The sequence below is a fragment of the Rhipicephalus sanguineus genome, chromosome 7 (assembly GCF_013339695.2).
Source record: "Rhipicephalus sanguineus isolate Rsan-2018 chromosome 7, BIME_Rsan_1.4, whole genome shotgun sequence".
NCBI lineage: Eukaryota > Metazoa > Arthropoda > Arachnida > Ixodida > Ixodidae > Rhipicephalus > Rhipicephalus sanguineus.
The window spans coordinates 160,158,331-160,174,502 of NC_051182.1; the positions used below are offsets into that span (position 1 = coordinate 160,158,331).

At 47.4% G+C, this 16,172-nt stretch overlaps 1 protein-coding gene across 1 annotated transcript in view; it reads left to right on the forward strand.

Annotated features, from left to right (window-relative positions):
- The window catches only part of LOC119400413 (voltage-dependent calcium channel gamma-7 subunit), a 66,869-nt gene extending 60,989 nt beyond the window's left edge, over positions 1 to 5,880 (forward strand). The window contains exon 4 of the mRNA XM_037667435.2: positions 1,154 to 5,880. Coding sequence (XP_037523363.1) covers positions 1,154 to 1,821 — 668 coding nt within the window. The 3' untranslated portion in view covers positions 1,822 to 5,880. The remainder of the gene's footprint in view (positions 1 to 1,153) is intronic.
- Positions 5,881 to 16,172: the final 10,292 nt, after the last annotated feature.

The window sequence follows — 16,172 nt, forward strand, 5'->3', positions numbered from 1 at the left end:
GCCCCGTAAATAAGCTGACGTTCTGTGCTTGCGCGTGTGATTGGTTCAGAGGTTTGCGACTGCAGTCGCCTTGCGACTGTGCAAAAGCAGTCGGTTTGCGACTGACATGGTCGCGCGAGCGTTGTTAGTCGCAGGTGTGAACGAGCCTGAAGTGTAAACAGGCGATTGCACAGCGCTGCCCGCTGTTGCGAATCGCAAGTGCCTCAATCCAAATACCTCTGTGGTTTACGCACGTTTGCGGTGATTGATGAGTTTTGCGCCTTAAACTATCGGTCTGCAGTGATGACCGCGGAAATATGGGTCGAGGTGACCATAAACAGATTTATAGACATGACTGTTAAATTATTTTAATCGTTTATTCAGACAGTCGCCCGCCGCACCAACGCATTCCCAACCGCAGGAAGGAATGGCTCTCGGGCTGCTTGAGTCAACGAAGCAAAGTAAAACACGCACTTGCCATATGGTGAAGATTACGAATAAGTGTATGCGAGCACTGAGGCCACGATGCATGTTAATTAAAACAGCAGGATGTTCGTCGGCATCCGCGTTCATGTTGTCGTTCTGTGAGTTATCCTCAACACAGCTATACGTAAACACACGGCACTTTGTACATGTGTGTCTCGTTTTCTCATCCTGGCGTACACGCGCTGCCGGTTATTCATGTATCGCTACCCGCTGCGTAGGAATAAAACCATGTAGAAGATTCACGTGCCCTGGGGCATCCGTGTGTGTTGACATTTGTCGCACGATGCAAGATAAGCCTCGGGAGCCGCCTACACGAGAGTGCGCATCTCTCTTAGCACAGGCAGTGAAACAAAGAACGAAGAAAGTGCGTTACGCATTTAAAATTTAACAGCGGCTTGGGGGCTTCCCACCGCGATGACGACGCCAGTAGGCTAGACTGAACATTGCTGTCGTAGAAAAATTATTTGTATCTGTGCCCCGTGTATTCTTACATTGGAGCGAAGTAGAAGAAAAGAAATAAAAGTAAAATACAAGAAAAAACCACCGAAGGACCTGCAGGAAACGAAAGTAGTTGCAGCCTTAAAGAAGCTTGTCGAAACGTTGTCTCCAGCGCCACCCCGTGTCCAAGAATGTTTTTTTCATTTCTAAATGCTTCGTGTGACCCTCGCTCGTTGCTCATCCGTCGCAGGGCTCATGATCCTGGTGGGCATGGTGATCTACATCTCGACCTTCAAGGCCGAGGTCGGCTCCAAGCTGCGGCCCAAGTCTTCCTTCCAGGAACCCCTGTTCACTTACAGCTACGGATACTCGTTCCTGCTCGCTGTCACGGGCCTCATGTCGTGCGAGCTGGCGGGCACCTTCTCCATCTTCCTGTGCATCCAGCGCTACCAGCAGCAGCTCAGGAAGAAGCTCGACCGGCTCAAGCCTGTCGACCACCTGCCGGGCTGCCGGCGGTACCAGCAGCCCCTGCAGAGACACGCCTCGTCGGCGAGTCAGCGTCTGCTGCCGCACTCGTCTTCCCCGCCTGCTTCGACAGCCGCCGGCCGGAGCACGTCGGCCCGGAGGCACCACTCCTACCACCAGCAGCACACGGGCTCCGAGCCCGGATCGCTGGCCTTCGAGCCCCCGTCGCCTCCGGGCGGATCTTCGAGGCTTCACCACCACCACCAGCACCAGCACGGTGGCAGACCGCGCTTGCCGGCGTCGGAGTCTATGAGGGACCTGTCGTACTACAACTTCCCGCCTTTCTCGAGGGACACCACTTGCAACACCGTCTCCACCACGGCCGACAACCTTACGCGCGAGTACTCGCGCGAGTTCTCCTTCGAGACGCTGCGTCGGACCACACCGGTCTGAGGTTGCCTGCTCTAGGGTGTAGCTCCTGGCGCTCCATGTAGCTCCTCGGGGATGCAGCTCCTCGGAGGTGTAGCCCCTCGGTGGTGTAGCTACTCGGAGGTGTAGCTACTCGGAGGTGTAGCTACTCGTCGTCGTCGTTGACGACGACTCAGCAATCACTAACTCACTCTTCGCTGGCGGAGGCGACGCTAAGAGCGAGCGATGCTCGACGGCGGAATATCCTTCTGCGCTCGCTCCGCGTATTGCAAATAATTATAGACGTTCGTGTGTAGGGAAAACCCGATTGTCGTGCGCTAGCAGCGGAGGAGTGAAAAAAGAGTCGAGGCCGAGTACCAGTAAAGGCGAAGCCCGTAGATGTAAGAGATTCACGCAGCTCAGACAACATTGTTGGTTTTGTGGTCATCGTTAAATGCTACCTGCAGGATACCTGTGTTTATAGGCGTGCGGGGCTGTTCCGCGCTTAGTTAGGGCACTGTAGACGTTTTGAGTGCCTAGACAGGGCAAGAGAGAGACAACACACCTGCGATCAAGGGTCCTGCTTAGTCACACGTATAATTTTTTTTTCCTTTATTTTGCTTTTCGATGAATATCAGGGAGTGATGACATCGCTTACTAGTACCTATGAAACTCGCAGTGATCTGTACAACACAGTCATTGCAAATTGTAAATCAGGTACATTGTCTTCCTGGTGGTGGTCTCTTCCTGTCGTGAGATATAGAAAAATTTACATGCGCTCAAACACCCGGAAAGCCTTTCTGCAGCTTGCACAACGCTTACGAAGTTGCGTTTTGACGTATCACGAGTTTGTTCTCGGCCATGAGTGTTCTATATTATGTTGACACTTCATGTAAGTTAAAGGAAGTAATATTAATTTTGTGTTATGACACTTAGTTGTACAACTGACTCATCAGGAACCGATGTTTGCCTCGTTTGTTCTTTATTTTCTTCAAAGAATAAGTTAAATCATTTAGAGCAGCAGAATCTCGCAGGGACTATACAAGAATTCCACGAACACAATTGCAAGCTCTCTCCAAAACGAAAACCCTGTACATTCATACTTCTACAGTCGCATTACAGATTTGTGGAAGAAAGACTAACACATTATATTTCGATGACGGGAATGAAACAAAAACGTATTTCTCATTTCACACTGCACGTAGCAATCTACCTGATAACTGCATCCCGCGTGACCACTTTTGCAAGCACATTAAAGGGGACAAAAAGTCTGACGCTTCGTTCACGTCGAAGGCGTGAATGGCGCCCGAGCCTGCGGGGGCAGCAGGATTTCGGATCATGCCATGACCCTATAGAGACCACATTCGCATTTCCCGATCTCGGATCCCATGTTGTACGTCGTCCCCTCCCTGTTACCCTGCTCCTAAATAGGAGCAGGGTAAAAATAGTAAAGGTCTGAGGGCCATCTTTCTGTCTGTTAGAAGAAAGTGGTCTCAGAGAAATTTACTAAGCATATGGAAATCCGGGAGTAGGGAAATCGAGGTTTACTTGATGTCATTATGAATCTAGTATACTAAAGTACCTTCAACTCCGAAAGTAACTTATACTTCGTAACAAAACACTGAGATGTATCACTGAGCGACGTAGTGCAGTGCACTAGTGAGAGGTTGCAAGTAGAAGTGACTGAGCAATCTAAGGGTGACTTTGCACCGACATTTAACGCTATGACGGTGAACACTATTTGGCCGGGAAGGCTGCTGAGCGCAGAATTCTTCATTCGTTTTCAATGAAACCGTTTTTATTCCGGACAGCTATTCATCAGCCCGGCGCCGCAGGTCCTACGGACGCATGAACCGGAACGGGTCGCATGATCCGAAATTCTGACGTCACAGGGTCTTAAGGCCGATGTCGCAGTGGTGCTCGCCTCAGTCTTCTTCACTCAATCTCTGCAAGCGGCTCCCTGACGTGAGACAATTGTTCAGCCCGTTCTCGAAACCGTTTGTATACTCATTCCCACTTCCCAGGCAGGAATCACCAGTCCCGCTTAGTTTTACGAATCACGATTCCCTTCTTGAAACCCCCCACCCGATGGGACTGCCTAAGCACTGATGCTTAAAGCACAGATCTCATACTCAGGCACCAGTGAACCGTCTATATTACTGTCATCTTCTTTTCATCCCATGGTAGTAGGTTTTTCAAGTCATCAACGCGGGCAGTAGTGTCTCGTACTCAACGTCACTTGCTGTTCGCTCCTTTTGTCAACAATTCGAAACCCGTTTCTCGTTGAAAAGCGGTAACTAGAAGTATTTGAGTGGGGGTTCAACTAGAAGCTCAATCGCCCGTACTACTGTCTTTTATATGAAATGGAAGAAAAAAGAATAGAGGAGCTCAAAGACTGTTGTTTCTATCCGGTTCATTTGTAATGGCTGCAAACCGGTACTCACTGATGTTAAGCTTTTATCTATGACCTCGAGAGAACACGTGCTGGCGCTCAGTACCATTAGGGATGATTTGTTTCAACTAGCCCAACTCGCAACTCCGTTGACCCTGAATGCCTTGGCGATGGTTACAGGACGCTGCTCATAGGTATAACTGCACAAACGTAACAAGACACACAGAAGACACAGGGCAGAGTGCTGAAGACCGCGCTCTGTCCTGCGTCTTCTTTGTGTCTTGTTACGTCTTGGGTGTTATACCTATGAACTATGCATCCCCAACCAACCTGCCAGCAAATGTTACTTAAGTACAGGGCACTACTGCACGTTGTTGAACGCGCAATGGCCTTTTTGTAGAAGCCATTTTGCGAGACTTCAGGACATATTACTTTTTTCTCTTTTTTTTTGCATGGGAGAAAGAGCTTCATCTGGATAGATATCGCGTAGGCTTTTCAACTGCCCCAACACACAAGGAGCGATAAGGCTCAGACGCTTACTGAGTACGCGTGTTTAGACGCGGCACCTATCGGCTCAAAGAAGAAACACAGGAAGTCTTAGTGATGCGCCGAAGTGATGGACTGAAGCTGCAAGTCGACGGCGTTCGATCGTCGCGACATCTTTGTATGTAACACTTTCAAAGAGACTCCTTTCACAAGCATCATCGAATTGTTCGAGTGGAGAGACATTGTATAATGCAATTCGCGTGGTGCCGGCCGGCTTTGACTCCAAGACCGGCGGCACGACACCCAAGTTGGCGTGCGAAGCGCCTCCTATTCCACGGCGTGGTGAACTTGTGGTTCTTGCTCTAGCCAGCTGGGGGCCGTGACGCAACTGGACTTGCGGAAGTGACGTAATCGACTAGACCACGTGGCACCGGCTGTCATCAGCCCTGTGTTGCTGCTGCCTACGAGCATATCACCGCGAAGAGACCGTCGCACTTCGAAGCAGCCCCCCTGTTACGTCACTGACGCCACGCCCCCTTACAGACTCCTAAGTGTGTCAGTGCGTGTGTACTTTTGTGTTATTTGTTTCTTTCTTCGACCTGTGTGCTTTTGGATGTGCGAGTGATACCAAGCCGACGCGGCGGCTCTCGACACCGACGTATCTCATCTACGTAGTAGCTATGACGTCAAGCTCGCCCCGCCCCCCACCGTCTCCTCACAACCAATCACCAGTCCTTTCGTCAGTGTTGGTGCCACGCCTTCCTGTGTGAACTTGTTTCGTTATCACGTGTCGTGTGCACAGGTGACTCAGTTTTCGTTATCTCTCTTTCATCTCTTCCACCTTTTTTTTTCTTTGCACGAGTGCCAAGACAAACCATACACCGCGGCTATGCGACCGGAAGTAGTGCTTCGGAAAGTGGGCGGGGCACCGCACCCCTCCCACCCATTTCCGGCGCACGGGACTCTGTCGACGACCAATCACAGGCATCGTTTTGTGCCGGCAGCGCCCACATGGAGAGGAGCGCGTCGACTGAGGAACATTTTCAACCAGACGAAAAAGAAACACGCGGTGGCTCAAAACATGACCAGGGTTATATATCCTCTCGATCTTCAGGATGGTTTTAGCTTAAAACAACTTATACCGAAGAGCGTTCACTTTTTCGCTTGTGTAACCATTCATACCGTTATTATGATAGTTGAACGAGACACACTTGTTTGTTGTATGGCTAGTCGAGTTAGCGATGTTCATTTTTCACCTCGTTGGCTGAGTTCTTCGTGGAGTGCGTCGGCTGAGTGCATGCCGAGGCGACGAACCACCGCGCGCATGCGCACATGACTTCGCTTTTAACACCGCCAGAGAGTGGTAGTGTTCCCTATGCTATCTCTGTCATTGAGGGTTCACTCAAGAATTATCACTGCCTACGTATTATGCACAGCGATTGCGAAGAGGGCTCATCTATCGATGTTTAGTTTATATTCTTCACCTTCTGCTAGGGAAATCAGATTTCCATATAGGCGTTGCCAGGCATAGTACACACCTCCAGCCTTACATTTCCTTGCGGGCATTTCCGCCGAATTTGCGGCGTACTGTGCTGCCTCAGTTACTAGAAATCAGGAAACTAGGACACCATGGAACAAGACATTAACAGCGCGAAAAAATGAACGGAGAACGAAGCGAGGGGACACTGATTAGATTTACCTGGTCGTTAGTGGTCTAGACGAAATGTAAGAGCATCCCTTTTGAGTTTAGACGATGGCTAGCGCAAAAAAGCACGCTGTTCGTTTACATATTCGCTGTCTTTTTTTTTTAAATTCAATTATATGGACACTCTCGGCGGGCTTTCGCCGTCGGTGTCGCCGTGCAGTTCCGCATATGTAATATACAGTGATTCGAACCTGCGACCCCTGCTTCGCAGTGCGACGCGTTAAACCTCTCGGACAAGCAGGCATACATCCTCCACCATTCTAACGGCGAGCTTGCTCATTCTATGCACCATTTACCGTTGGTGGTACGCAGATCTCTGAGGTGTTTCAGCGGGGCAGAGGCTTGCTCACTATCACCTGGAGATGGCGCAAAGGGCCAAAGGGCGCGCTTTAAAGCGCGTCGTGCCAGCCCGTTTTTCGCCGGAGTGGGGCTGCACGCCTTCGACTCCGTACTTTGACCTACAGGGCGTGGTCGCCAGAGCTCACGCGCTTATCACTTGGGGAGGGTTCAACACCGATGGCTCATAGCTTTGTACGTGTTGTGCTTTCATCGAGAAGTTTGCGTTGAAGCCATGGACCGCGCGAAGGTCACTTCGTTTGCTGCAGCGGCCGTGTTTGCTAAATGAGGAAGCTGCTAGCCTTTCTCCGAATGACATTCCAATTTGTTGCTAGCGGATTCATTGCTTCGCTCTTTTTGTTTGTTCACTACCTCTGGCGGAAGTGAGGTCACGTGCGCGCGCGAGGACTGTTTCGTCGACCGGCGCCTGCCTTCATGTAACCGTGCTCTGGGTGAACGCAAGCTACCCCGGTTGTATACTGGCACCTAGAGTCTGTCACACCTTATAACACACACGCAACCACACAACAGAAAAAAAAACACAAACCAAGTCTTGCATAAACACACGAACGGAAGAGAAGAGTGCGCGTGCGATCTCAAGCAAGTTCACGCAGCAGGCAGGCTGTGATTGAAGCGCGTTTTTTCGATTCACGCATGCGCAGCAGACATGACGAAAACCACTCACCGCGAGATGATGCGTTCAGCCGCATTTCAAGCTGTGTCAAAATTAGTAAACTGTGGGTAAATTGGATGCCAGGTGTTCAAACTTTCTGCAACATCTTAAGATTGTTGATGATTTTAGCACACTGCACTAATTCCTCGCAAAGTAAAGGGTGTACTGGACGCATGGAACGCTTTAGAGCGGGCTGAAGCCACGAACAAAAAGGAAACTCTCGTCGTAAGGGGATGGAAGTGAATGGTCAATGCATAAATTCACTAAGAAAAAGCCCAAAACATAGCAATTTTTGTTGCTCAAGCGTGCTGGGGCAAAACCGACGTGGAACGTAAAACACATAAGCGCAAACTGTTACGGACGCAGAGCCTCCTATTATTAAACCAGCTGCGTATCAAGGTTGAATGAAACATTTGAGAAGCAGCGAAATGCAAAGTTTCTTGCCACTTTCTTTTCTTCATTGTGCCAAGGCCTGTGAAATCATAAAGTCACGAGCGAATTTTGGGGTACTGTTACTTACCAACATAGCCAAGGTACAACCTGTCATAGCCTGTTTATTTTACCAGCCGTGTTAAGAAGGTGCCAAAGGGAACATCGTGCCTTGTTCATTTAGGGCATGCACTTGTTCATCGTAGCTGATTGTAGAGACGTTTGTGCTGATGGCGTGGCGCGCTTCATTCGTTTTTAAGTTTTGTTCAATACACGCTGGATACACGTATCCGGATACACCCGCAGTGTCCGGCGCCTTCCCCTTACCTGAGGCGCCCAAGGAGCAATTATCGCCAATGCCTCACAAAGGAGAACCGTTTGCTTTGGATGTAAAGGCCGAACGTAAGACAATAGACGAAAGGACTATACCTAAGCTATGTTTGGACTAAAAACTAAGCCCCGCCACGGCGGTCTAGTGGTTATGGCGCTCGACTGCTGACCCGAAGGTCGCGGGATCGAATCCCGGCCGTGGCGGCTGCATTTTCGATGGAGGCGAAAATGTCTGAGGCCCGTGTACTTAGATTTAGGTGCACGTTAAAGAACCCCAGGTGGTCGAAATTTCCGGAGCCCTCCACTACGGCGTCTCTCATAATCATATGGTGGTTTTGGGACGTTAAACCCCAGATATTATTATTACTAAAAACTAAGTTGCGCAGCTTGAATGAGGCGCTTACCCTTGCTGTCTTCTACATAAGCTATCACTCTAGTTCCAAGATAATGGGCAGTTTTGATCTGATATCTACGAAAGACTATACCTAAACTGTGTTTGGCCTAAAAACTAAGTTGCGCAGCTTGAATGTGGCGTTTGCCCTTCTTGCTGTCTTCTACATAAGCTATCACTCTATTTCCAAAATAATGGGCAGTTTTGGTCTGATATCTACGAAAGCCGCACTTCTGTATGCATGTATATATGCAAGCTTTGACTTGCGTCACTTAGCGAAAGAAGAACAGGCCCTACACACCGAAACGCTTGGCGTGACTGAGTGACACAGAGCTTCAAATAATTTTATTGTCATCATCAAGTAGCATCAAGTGATCTTCAGAGTACGATAGTGCCTACTATGGGTATTCTCGTTCCTCCACATTGGCGTTTGATACAATCAGGAATGGTAGTATCGCACTATTTTACACTCTCCACAATAGTTTTTCCGTAACCTTTATCGTGCGTGTTGATACCGCTTTAGGACTGGTTAAACATTAACAACCAACAACCAGCTATACTAGGGTGTAACTTAAGAACGCAGGGGGTGCCCCGCTCAGATCACCTAAGCAGGGCAGCCGTTTGTTTCCGCGACTAAAGAAATAGTCCACTCACGTACTCGGCAATGTTCTTCAACGGCGGGGTAACTGAAAGGCTTGCTTATGACGTCGCAGTCTAAAGCGCGAGCTCATTGGTGCAGGCTTGCGTGCATCCGCCTTTGGGGTGGAGATGCTGCTGATTTTTCAACTTGTTCCCGACTATGGTAGGACTCACCATGCTTGTTTGTGTCGAGGTCAATCTGAATTTAGCCCTGTGCAGAGCTAGGCCTCGTATTTTAGGCTTAACTACTGTCAAGCTGAGGCTGTAGTACTTTAACAAATTGACGCTCGGCCCATTCGCCATCTTGTTGCAAGTAAAGCCTGTCCCAGCCGAACGTTTTTCTGCTCCAACGGCAACCTGGGTAGACACGTGATCGAGGTTTTGTCGCACCTCGGTCGCGCTCCCAGCTAGAAGGTGAGAGCACATCCGACCGTTCTGGGCTGGAGCACGGAGTTCTGAGTAAACAAGGCGCGTTTTGCTCCGAGCGCTCTACTTCTATCAGCCGAATCTAACCTGCATCGCGAGAGCGCTCTAGAGCGCCCTATAGAGCGTTCGAAAGCAACCAGTGGAACGTATTCCAAGGTAATTTTGCAAAAACAGCGCTTTTATCTTACTGTGGGCGCCAAAAGTAACCTCTCGCACAAACCGGAGCAAATTTAGGATAATATAAATCTCGCGAGGCATATGGAAGATGGAGGTACTAGCAGGTCAGCAGTCGAAATAAGCAAGAGATGTTTAGAGTACTGATGGGAGAAGAAATCTGGGAAGAGGTTGATAGAATCGGAGTCATTAAGAGGCGTAGGTAGCAGTGCATTACGTAAATAAAGGGTCCCGCTGAATTCGTTTCACTTTTCGGACCCACGTCCGCATACATCTGTAATCAATTTTGCATCTTGAACTTGTATTAATAAATTGAAACAGAAAAACTTATATGAAGAACGAAAATGTAAAAGAAAGAGTTAACCGGGACCCTTGAGCGCAATAGATCAAATTACACCTGATTATGACATACTGTAAGCTAGGTGACATATTCTTGTCAGCGCCTCGTTTGAAATGGTAAGCCAATATAAATACCAATAGTAAGCATCATAAAGTCAAAGATGACGTCATGGTCAGCCCCTATCGCGATGTTCGCAGCAGGTGGCTATAGGGGATATGCAAATGACGTCACATGCACACGTCATTTTGTAGTTCTTTTCAAAACGCACATATTTTCGCCGAGCTGGCTGTACAAGACAGGTGACGTCAGTGCATAACACCTGCACTAGATTTCATGGCAGCTTTCACGTTGATCAGCGCCAGGCGCTGCATTTTGCTAATACATTTTCGTTTTCCATTGATAATTTCCAATCATCTGTCTCATGTCTATAACTGTGGCACGGCGGCACGCGAGCCAGCGATGATGGCCGATAAAAGTATCATGACAACGAAGTGGATTGTTAGAAAACGTGTCATCAGAACAGGCGGGCCGCACGCAGGACACATGCGAGTAAGCTAATAGGAGGAACTACCCTGGTCTCAAAACCAGACGAGAACCGATGCCGCGGCCTGTGACTATTCTACAGTATAGTGCGTGCTAGTGCAGGCCATACGACTGCTCCGAAGACAGCAGCGAGCGGTAAATAGCTACATTCTGAAAATTTGTATTTATAGCTCTAGTTGGTGAGTGCTACGACATGTTTGCAGCGCTAATGAACGCACAAACCACACGAAGAAGACAGGACGAAGAATACGGGATTACACGTGTGCTGTTTGTTTCTTTAGGGCTGCTAATATGTGAAAACCAACCAGCGGAGTTTTCTGTCAGGTGCGTTCGACACTAAGAAAGACAACTTCCTGCGAGCATCTTAGTGTGGTGGATTTAACTAACACGCGTGAAACGAATACGCTAAGTAAGCTTTCATGTGAGAAGCCACTTACACGAACCCCGGCTTTTAGAAACGGCGCAGGTTATGGGTTAGACGATGACGCCATTTACTTTGGCGTTATTTTAGTAGGAGTAAAAAAGGAGATATCAATTTCATGGCCTGCAGTCTTTCTGTCCATTGTCTTACGATCAGCATGTACTATCAATTGACGTCAACGCCGGTTGAGTGGCGAGTTTGTTAAAGTAATGACGGGAGTCAGACATTAAAACCAATATCTCCATGATGGGACTTCATGATTATCAAAGATGCCTGTTAACCTGACCTAGCACTTACACGGTAAGTCAAGTGATTGCGATGTCGTTTCAATGAGTTCTCTTACGTGTTCTACGCACGATTATTGTCAATCGACGGAATCTTAAAATTATTCAAAAGCAGCTAGCTATTTGAAAAACCCATGCAGCAAATTTTAATTATTTTTCCACCGTGGAAGGAACTGTTTGATGTTGTTACTGGGTACTGCCATTTGTGGGCAAAAACAGTGCCATGATTCAATTGTTCAAGAGCCGTGAGCATATCGCGAAAGCAAAATGAACATTGCTTTGTGCGCGTTTGCCAGCCTGCTCTAGGAAAGGCTGAAAACGAAATTGCGAGTTGCGTACAATTGCGTACAGTTGGGTACATGTGCGTACCTTCTACAAACTTATTTGTTCTTTGCCTTATTAAAAGAATGTTACACAAGGGGCTACAAGTTACAAGTTACATTTATGCGTCGAGGCTTTGAATGCAGTATATGGCGTTTATGTGTTTCACTGACGCTTCAAATTAACCATTAGTACTCCTTAAAGTGTGGCGAAGAAATAAACGAATAATGTTGGCACATGTGAGCTGATAAAGGAAGTACACATAGTCTAATCAAATCGTCAACAACACATGTACGATGTTTTATCGGCATATTGAAACTGTCGTTATTGTGAATGTTCGCGGGAACAATGTTCCTGCCTGCGTCGCGTTATCGCTGTGATGGCGCCTCGGCCGCGATTCTGTTGGGCCAGGCGACTACCGCTACGCTTCATACAAACGACAGGAATCCATTTTAAGAATGACGCAGTTAATAACGTTGGACACTGTTACGGTATTTCGGGTGGAAGGTGGCTGCCTGTACGTCGGCATGTCTGTTGTTCGATGTCGAGCAGATTGTTTCTTTATTGATTCGCGTGGGTTTGTGTCGCGTTAAAGCTCTTATTCATTGTTTGCCCCAAATTTTATGTGTTAACAACACCGCACATCTAAGACCATGTAAACGAAGGCCCTCTGTTTCTACGTCGTTTAAAAAATATATATAAGGTAAAAGAAAAGAGAAGGTTCGCCTACTCGATATTAGATGGCGGTGCAATTGTGTTCTTGTTCCACGAAGCGTTGCATAAAGGGACTCTGGGGAAAGAGAAGAAGCCTCTTACATTAAACCGTATTACAATTTCTTCGAAACTGAAAACGGCTGGTATTATCACGAGAAGGGGCCAGAAAATGCGCTAAAGCGCAATGCAGATAATGTCAAAGACGCACTTCACGTAAAGTATACAGTTTGATAATTGTACACTAGAGGGAAATCTGGCGCTAGTGTCTATGAGAGCTGCAACGCATGGCGCTTCAGCCAGTATGGGAATGATAGGTAGCACATGGATTTGTCTAAGCTTCGTTCTTTCGGCTCCGTGCGGCTCGCTGTGGCCTGCCGCCGCTTTGTCGCAAGACGAAGTTCAGAAAATGTTCAGCAGTCCCACTTTACCGCCTTGACCCTATTACGCTTACCAATTTAAACCAGCTCACAAGGTTCACGATGAGCCGATCTCTTATCTGAAACAAAAGACAAAACACAATAATAAACAAAGCCACAAGCACGAAGACTAGGCAAATCCACGTGCTACCCATCATTCCGGTGGTGGCTGAACGATCTCAGTGCCACAGTTCCCTCTAGTAAATATTGTAGAAAACTCTATGATTTGGCCTACTTCGAAACGCCGTCTTGTTCACGTCTGCTGTTCAGTTTCCAGCAGACGTAGTGGGGTTCGTAGTGGCTTCCACAACAGAGCCGCATCCTTTTGAAGTCATGCATCATTAAAGCTACCCTTTGGTAATGTTGGCGGCGTCGGGATGCAGTAGCGTTAATCTTTGCCCGCTCGACTGCCACAGACATTGATCAAACAGGTCTCGGCAATATTCGCCGAATCCCGACTCTACTAGTGTGGTGCACTCAAACTAGAGCAATGCATTTTGACGCTGCCATGTTTCGGACAGTAAAGTGACGTCACGCATCTTGTAAGAATTTCAAAAAAATGTTCACTGAACACCGCGGAAGCAGACAGGAAGCCAGACGACACTGGTGACTGCTGAATCACTCTGTTTTCTTTAATAGTCTTAATTACGTCAACAACACATCTAAATGGAACAGCTAAAGGTCGCTTAATCCCTCATACTCGAGGGGCACATTTCAATAAATAAAACACAAGAAAAAGATCGTACATGTATTAGAAGCAATGGTCGCTTGCCTTTCGTTTCTTATTGTTGCTCTTCATGTGCGAGATGTTCAGATTATTGCATGGGATGCAGCTGAGATGGCCGTGCTGTGTTTGGGGGCGGTCGCAGATTATAAGGAAACAAACAAAAAAAAATTTAATAAAAGAACTCCAATGGTGAGTTAGAACACTTCTCAAGAACAGGAGGCTTACTTGTTAGTGCCTGAGAGCGTGTGTTTGTTATGTGTGCCTGGTGTTCACGTGAGAATGTGCATGCGTTCACATTGTTTTATATTTTTTACGCCTGCTTCCAAGCTGTAAAGAATAGTTTGTGAATCACGATCCTCCAAGCTAACAGATAGAGCCCAAACTGTCACGGCTTCCCGGAAGACGAAAAAAAATCTATCTAGAAAAAAAAAACAGTTTACAGGTACTTTAAATGTCTCTCTTATTTGCCTCATTTCATTTTTTTTCTCGAAATCATTGATGAACGGACACCGCTCGATGGCTTCCCTAAATGCATCTCCAATTTCACTTACCTACCTTCTTTATTTCTTTCTGAAACCGCCATTGTTTTTACAAAGCTTTCATTCTTGCAGCTGGTCAGAGGCTGGTTTTCAGGCATTTAGAGTGCAACAGCAGTGTCGTGACGCATTCCTGTCTGCAGCGCTCCGTGCGTTCACATAAGTCCGGTGAAGTTGTGCCAAATCGGTGACGCTACTCAAGACGTTTATTACCACAGAGCAAGGTTTAAAGCATGTTTGTTGTTCATGGGGACTTGGATGAACACCCTTCTTTCACTGACTGACTGATGTATTGTTTTATTTATAAAGAAAACATGAAAAAAAGAAGTACAAAAAAACCTCTGCCTCCAGTGCTCTCATTTCGCAGCTCAAGTGCTGAGCACGAATGCTGTCCTGCCTTGGACAAATGCTCTCTTGCACAAATGCTGTGCTGTCTCTTTCCTCCTTTCCCACTCCGGTGCAGGGTAGCAAACCGGATACTCGTGCTATGTAAGCCGTCGTTCCTCTTCTCCTTTCCTCCGTTTCCTGTCTAAAGCTGCAGATAGATAGATAGATAGATAGATAGATAGATAGATAGATAGATAGATAGATAGATAGATAGATAGATAGATAGATAGATAGATAGATAGATAGATAGATAGATAGATAGATAGATAGATAGATAGATAGATAGATAGATAGATAGATAGATAGATAGATAGATAGATAGATAGATAGATAGATAGATAGATAGATAGATAGATAGATAGATAGATAGATAGATAGATAGATAGATAGATAGATAGATAGATAGATAGATAGATAGATAGATAGATAGATGATAGATAGATAGATAGATAGATTCAGTAGCCCGTTGCCCTATCGGGAACGCCTGACGTACTACGTAGTACGCCTGACGTACTAAATTTCTTTCCATCGCATTGCGCAATCCTCCCTCCTAACTGTTTCCTTCCTCCATGCCGGGCATCGGACCTTCATCCACGTGCTCAGCAGCGCGACACATCAGTTGCTATATGTAACAACTACGGTCACGCGTTCATATCTAGGCAACAACAAAATCTGGCAACGTGAAATGACAGTGGCCTCGATAAAAGATCAGATTGCAATATCAGAAGCGGTGGTGGCCGACAATCCCACGATCAAGAGAGCATCGTTTATTGGAAAACGACGCGTACAAATACGCACGTGACCGGCGCACCTTGGAGGGCCGCTTATCTGTACGCTCGCCGGCGCCGGGTCTTTTGCGTACGGCGCTGCCGCCGAAATCTGAGAGTTACAAGCTTTGCTTGAATAGTGCTGTCTAATTAACCCGTACGTTCCACGTAACACCCTGGCTTCCTCTAACAGCGCGCCTGCAAAGTGCCAGAAAATTTGCCTGCGTAAACTGGATATTTGACTGAGAGCACGTGCTTCCCATGGCAGATACCTGGGGTGCAAGTGACACGCTTTATGCAAAAGAGGGCTTTGGCAAAAGTACCACTACCCTGGATTCGAGCAAGAGCGACAGGTCGCCATGGAAACCGAAACACAGGCGAACTGCACTGCAAACTGTCACGGCCTAGGTCGCAAGCACCGGGAGCTTCACGGTTCCAACACCGGCGCAGGTGAGTTTTCTTTCTCGTTTTTTTCGTGCACCCGGCCATGGCTTCAGGACGTGAGCTGTTTTCCTAATAAGCCGGGAGGGCTGTATGGGGGTGTCCTTGCACCGACGTAAATAATGAAACAGCGGGTTCGCGACAGGTGTAAAAGACTAAAAAAATAGCAGACCTCTTGATCCTTGCGTAATGATCCGGTCTTGCTTCGCAAGCAACAAGTCCCTTTATTCGAAGAAAAAAAAAAGGACCGACTGCATCAAGTTCTTCGGCGAGCCCCGTCAAATTCACATCTCCAGGTCAGCTTTAAAGCCATCGCCCTGCCTTTTACTTTCGTACCAACATTTTTTTTTTACTTACCCACCTGTTCTATGATCCGCGAAACATCTTGTCTCTTCGGCATCGATGGCGTCTAAAAACACATTCATAACACTACGAGAGTGCTGTTGTTGACACCACAGCAACAGGCTCGTACACGAAGACCACTTCCAGAAGATTCGCATGAAAGCTTCGAAAAAGCA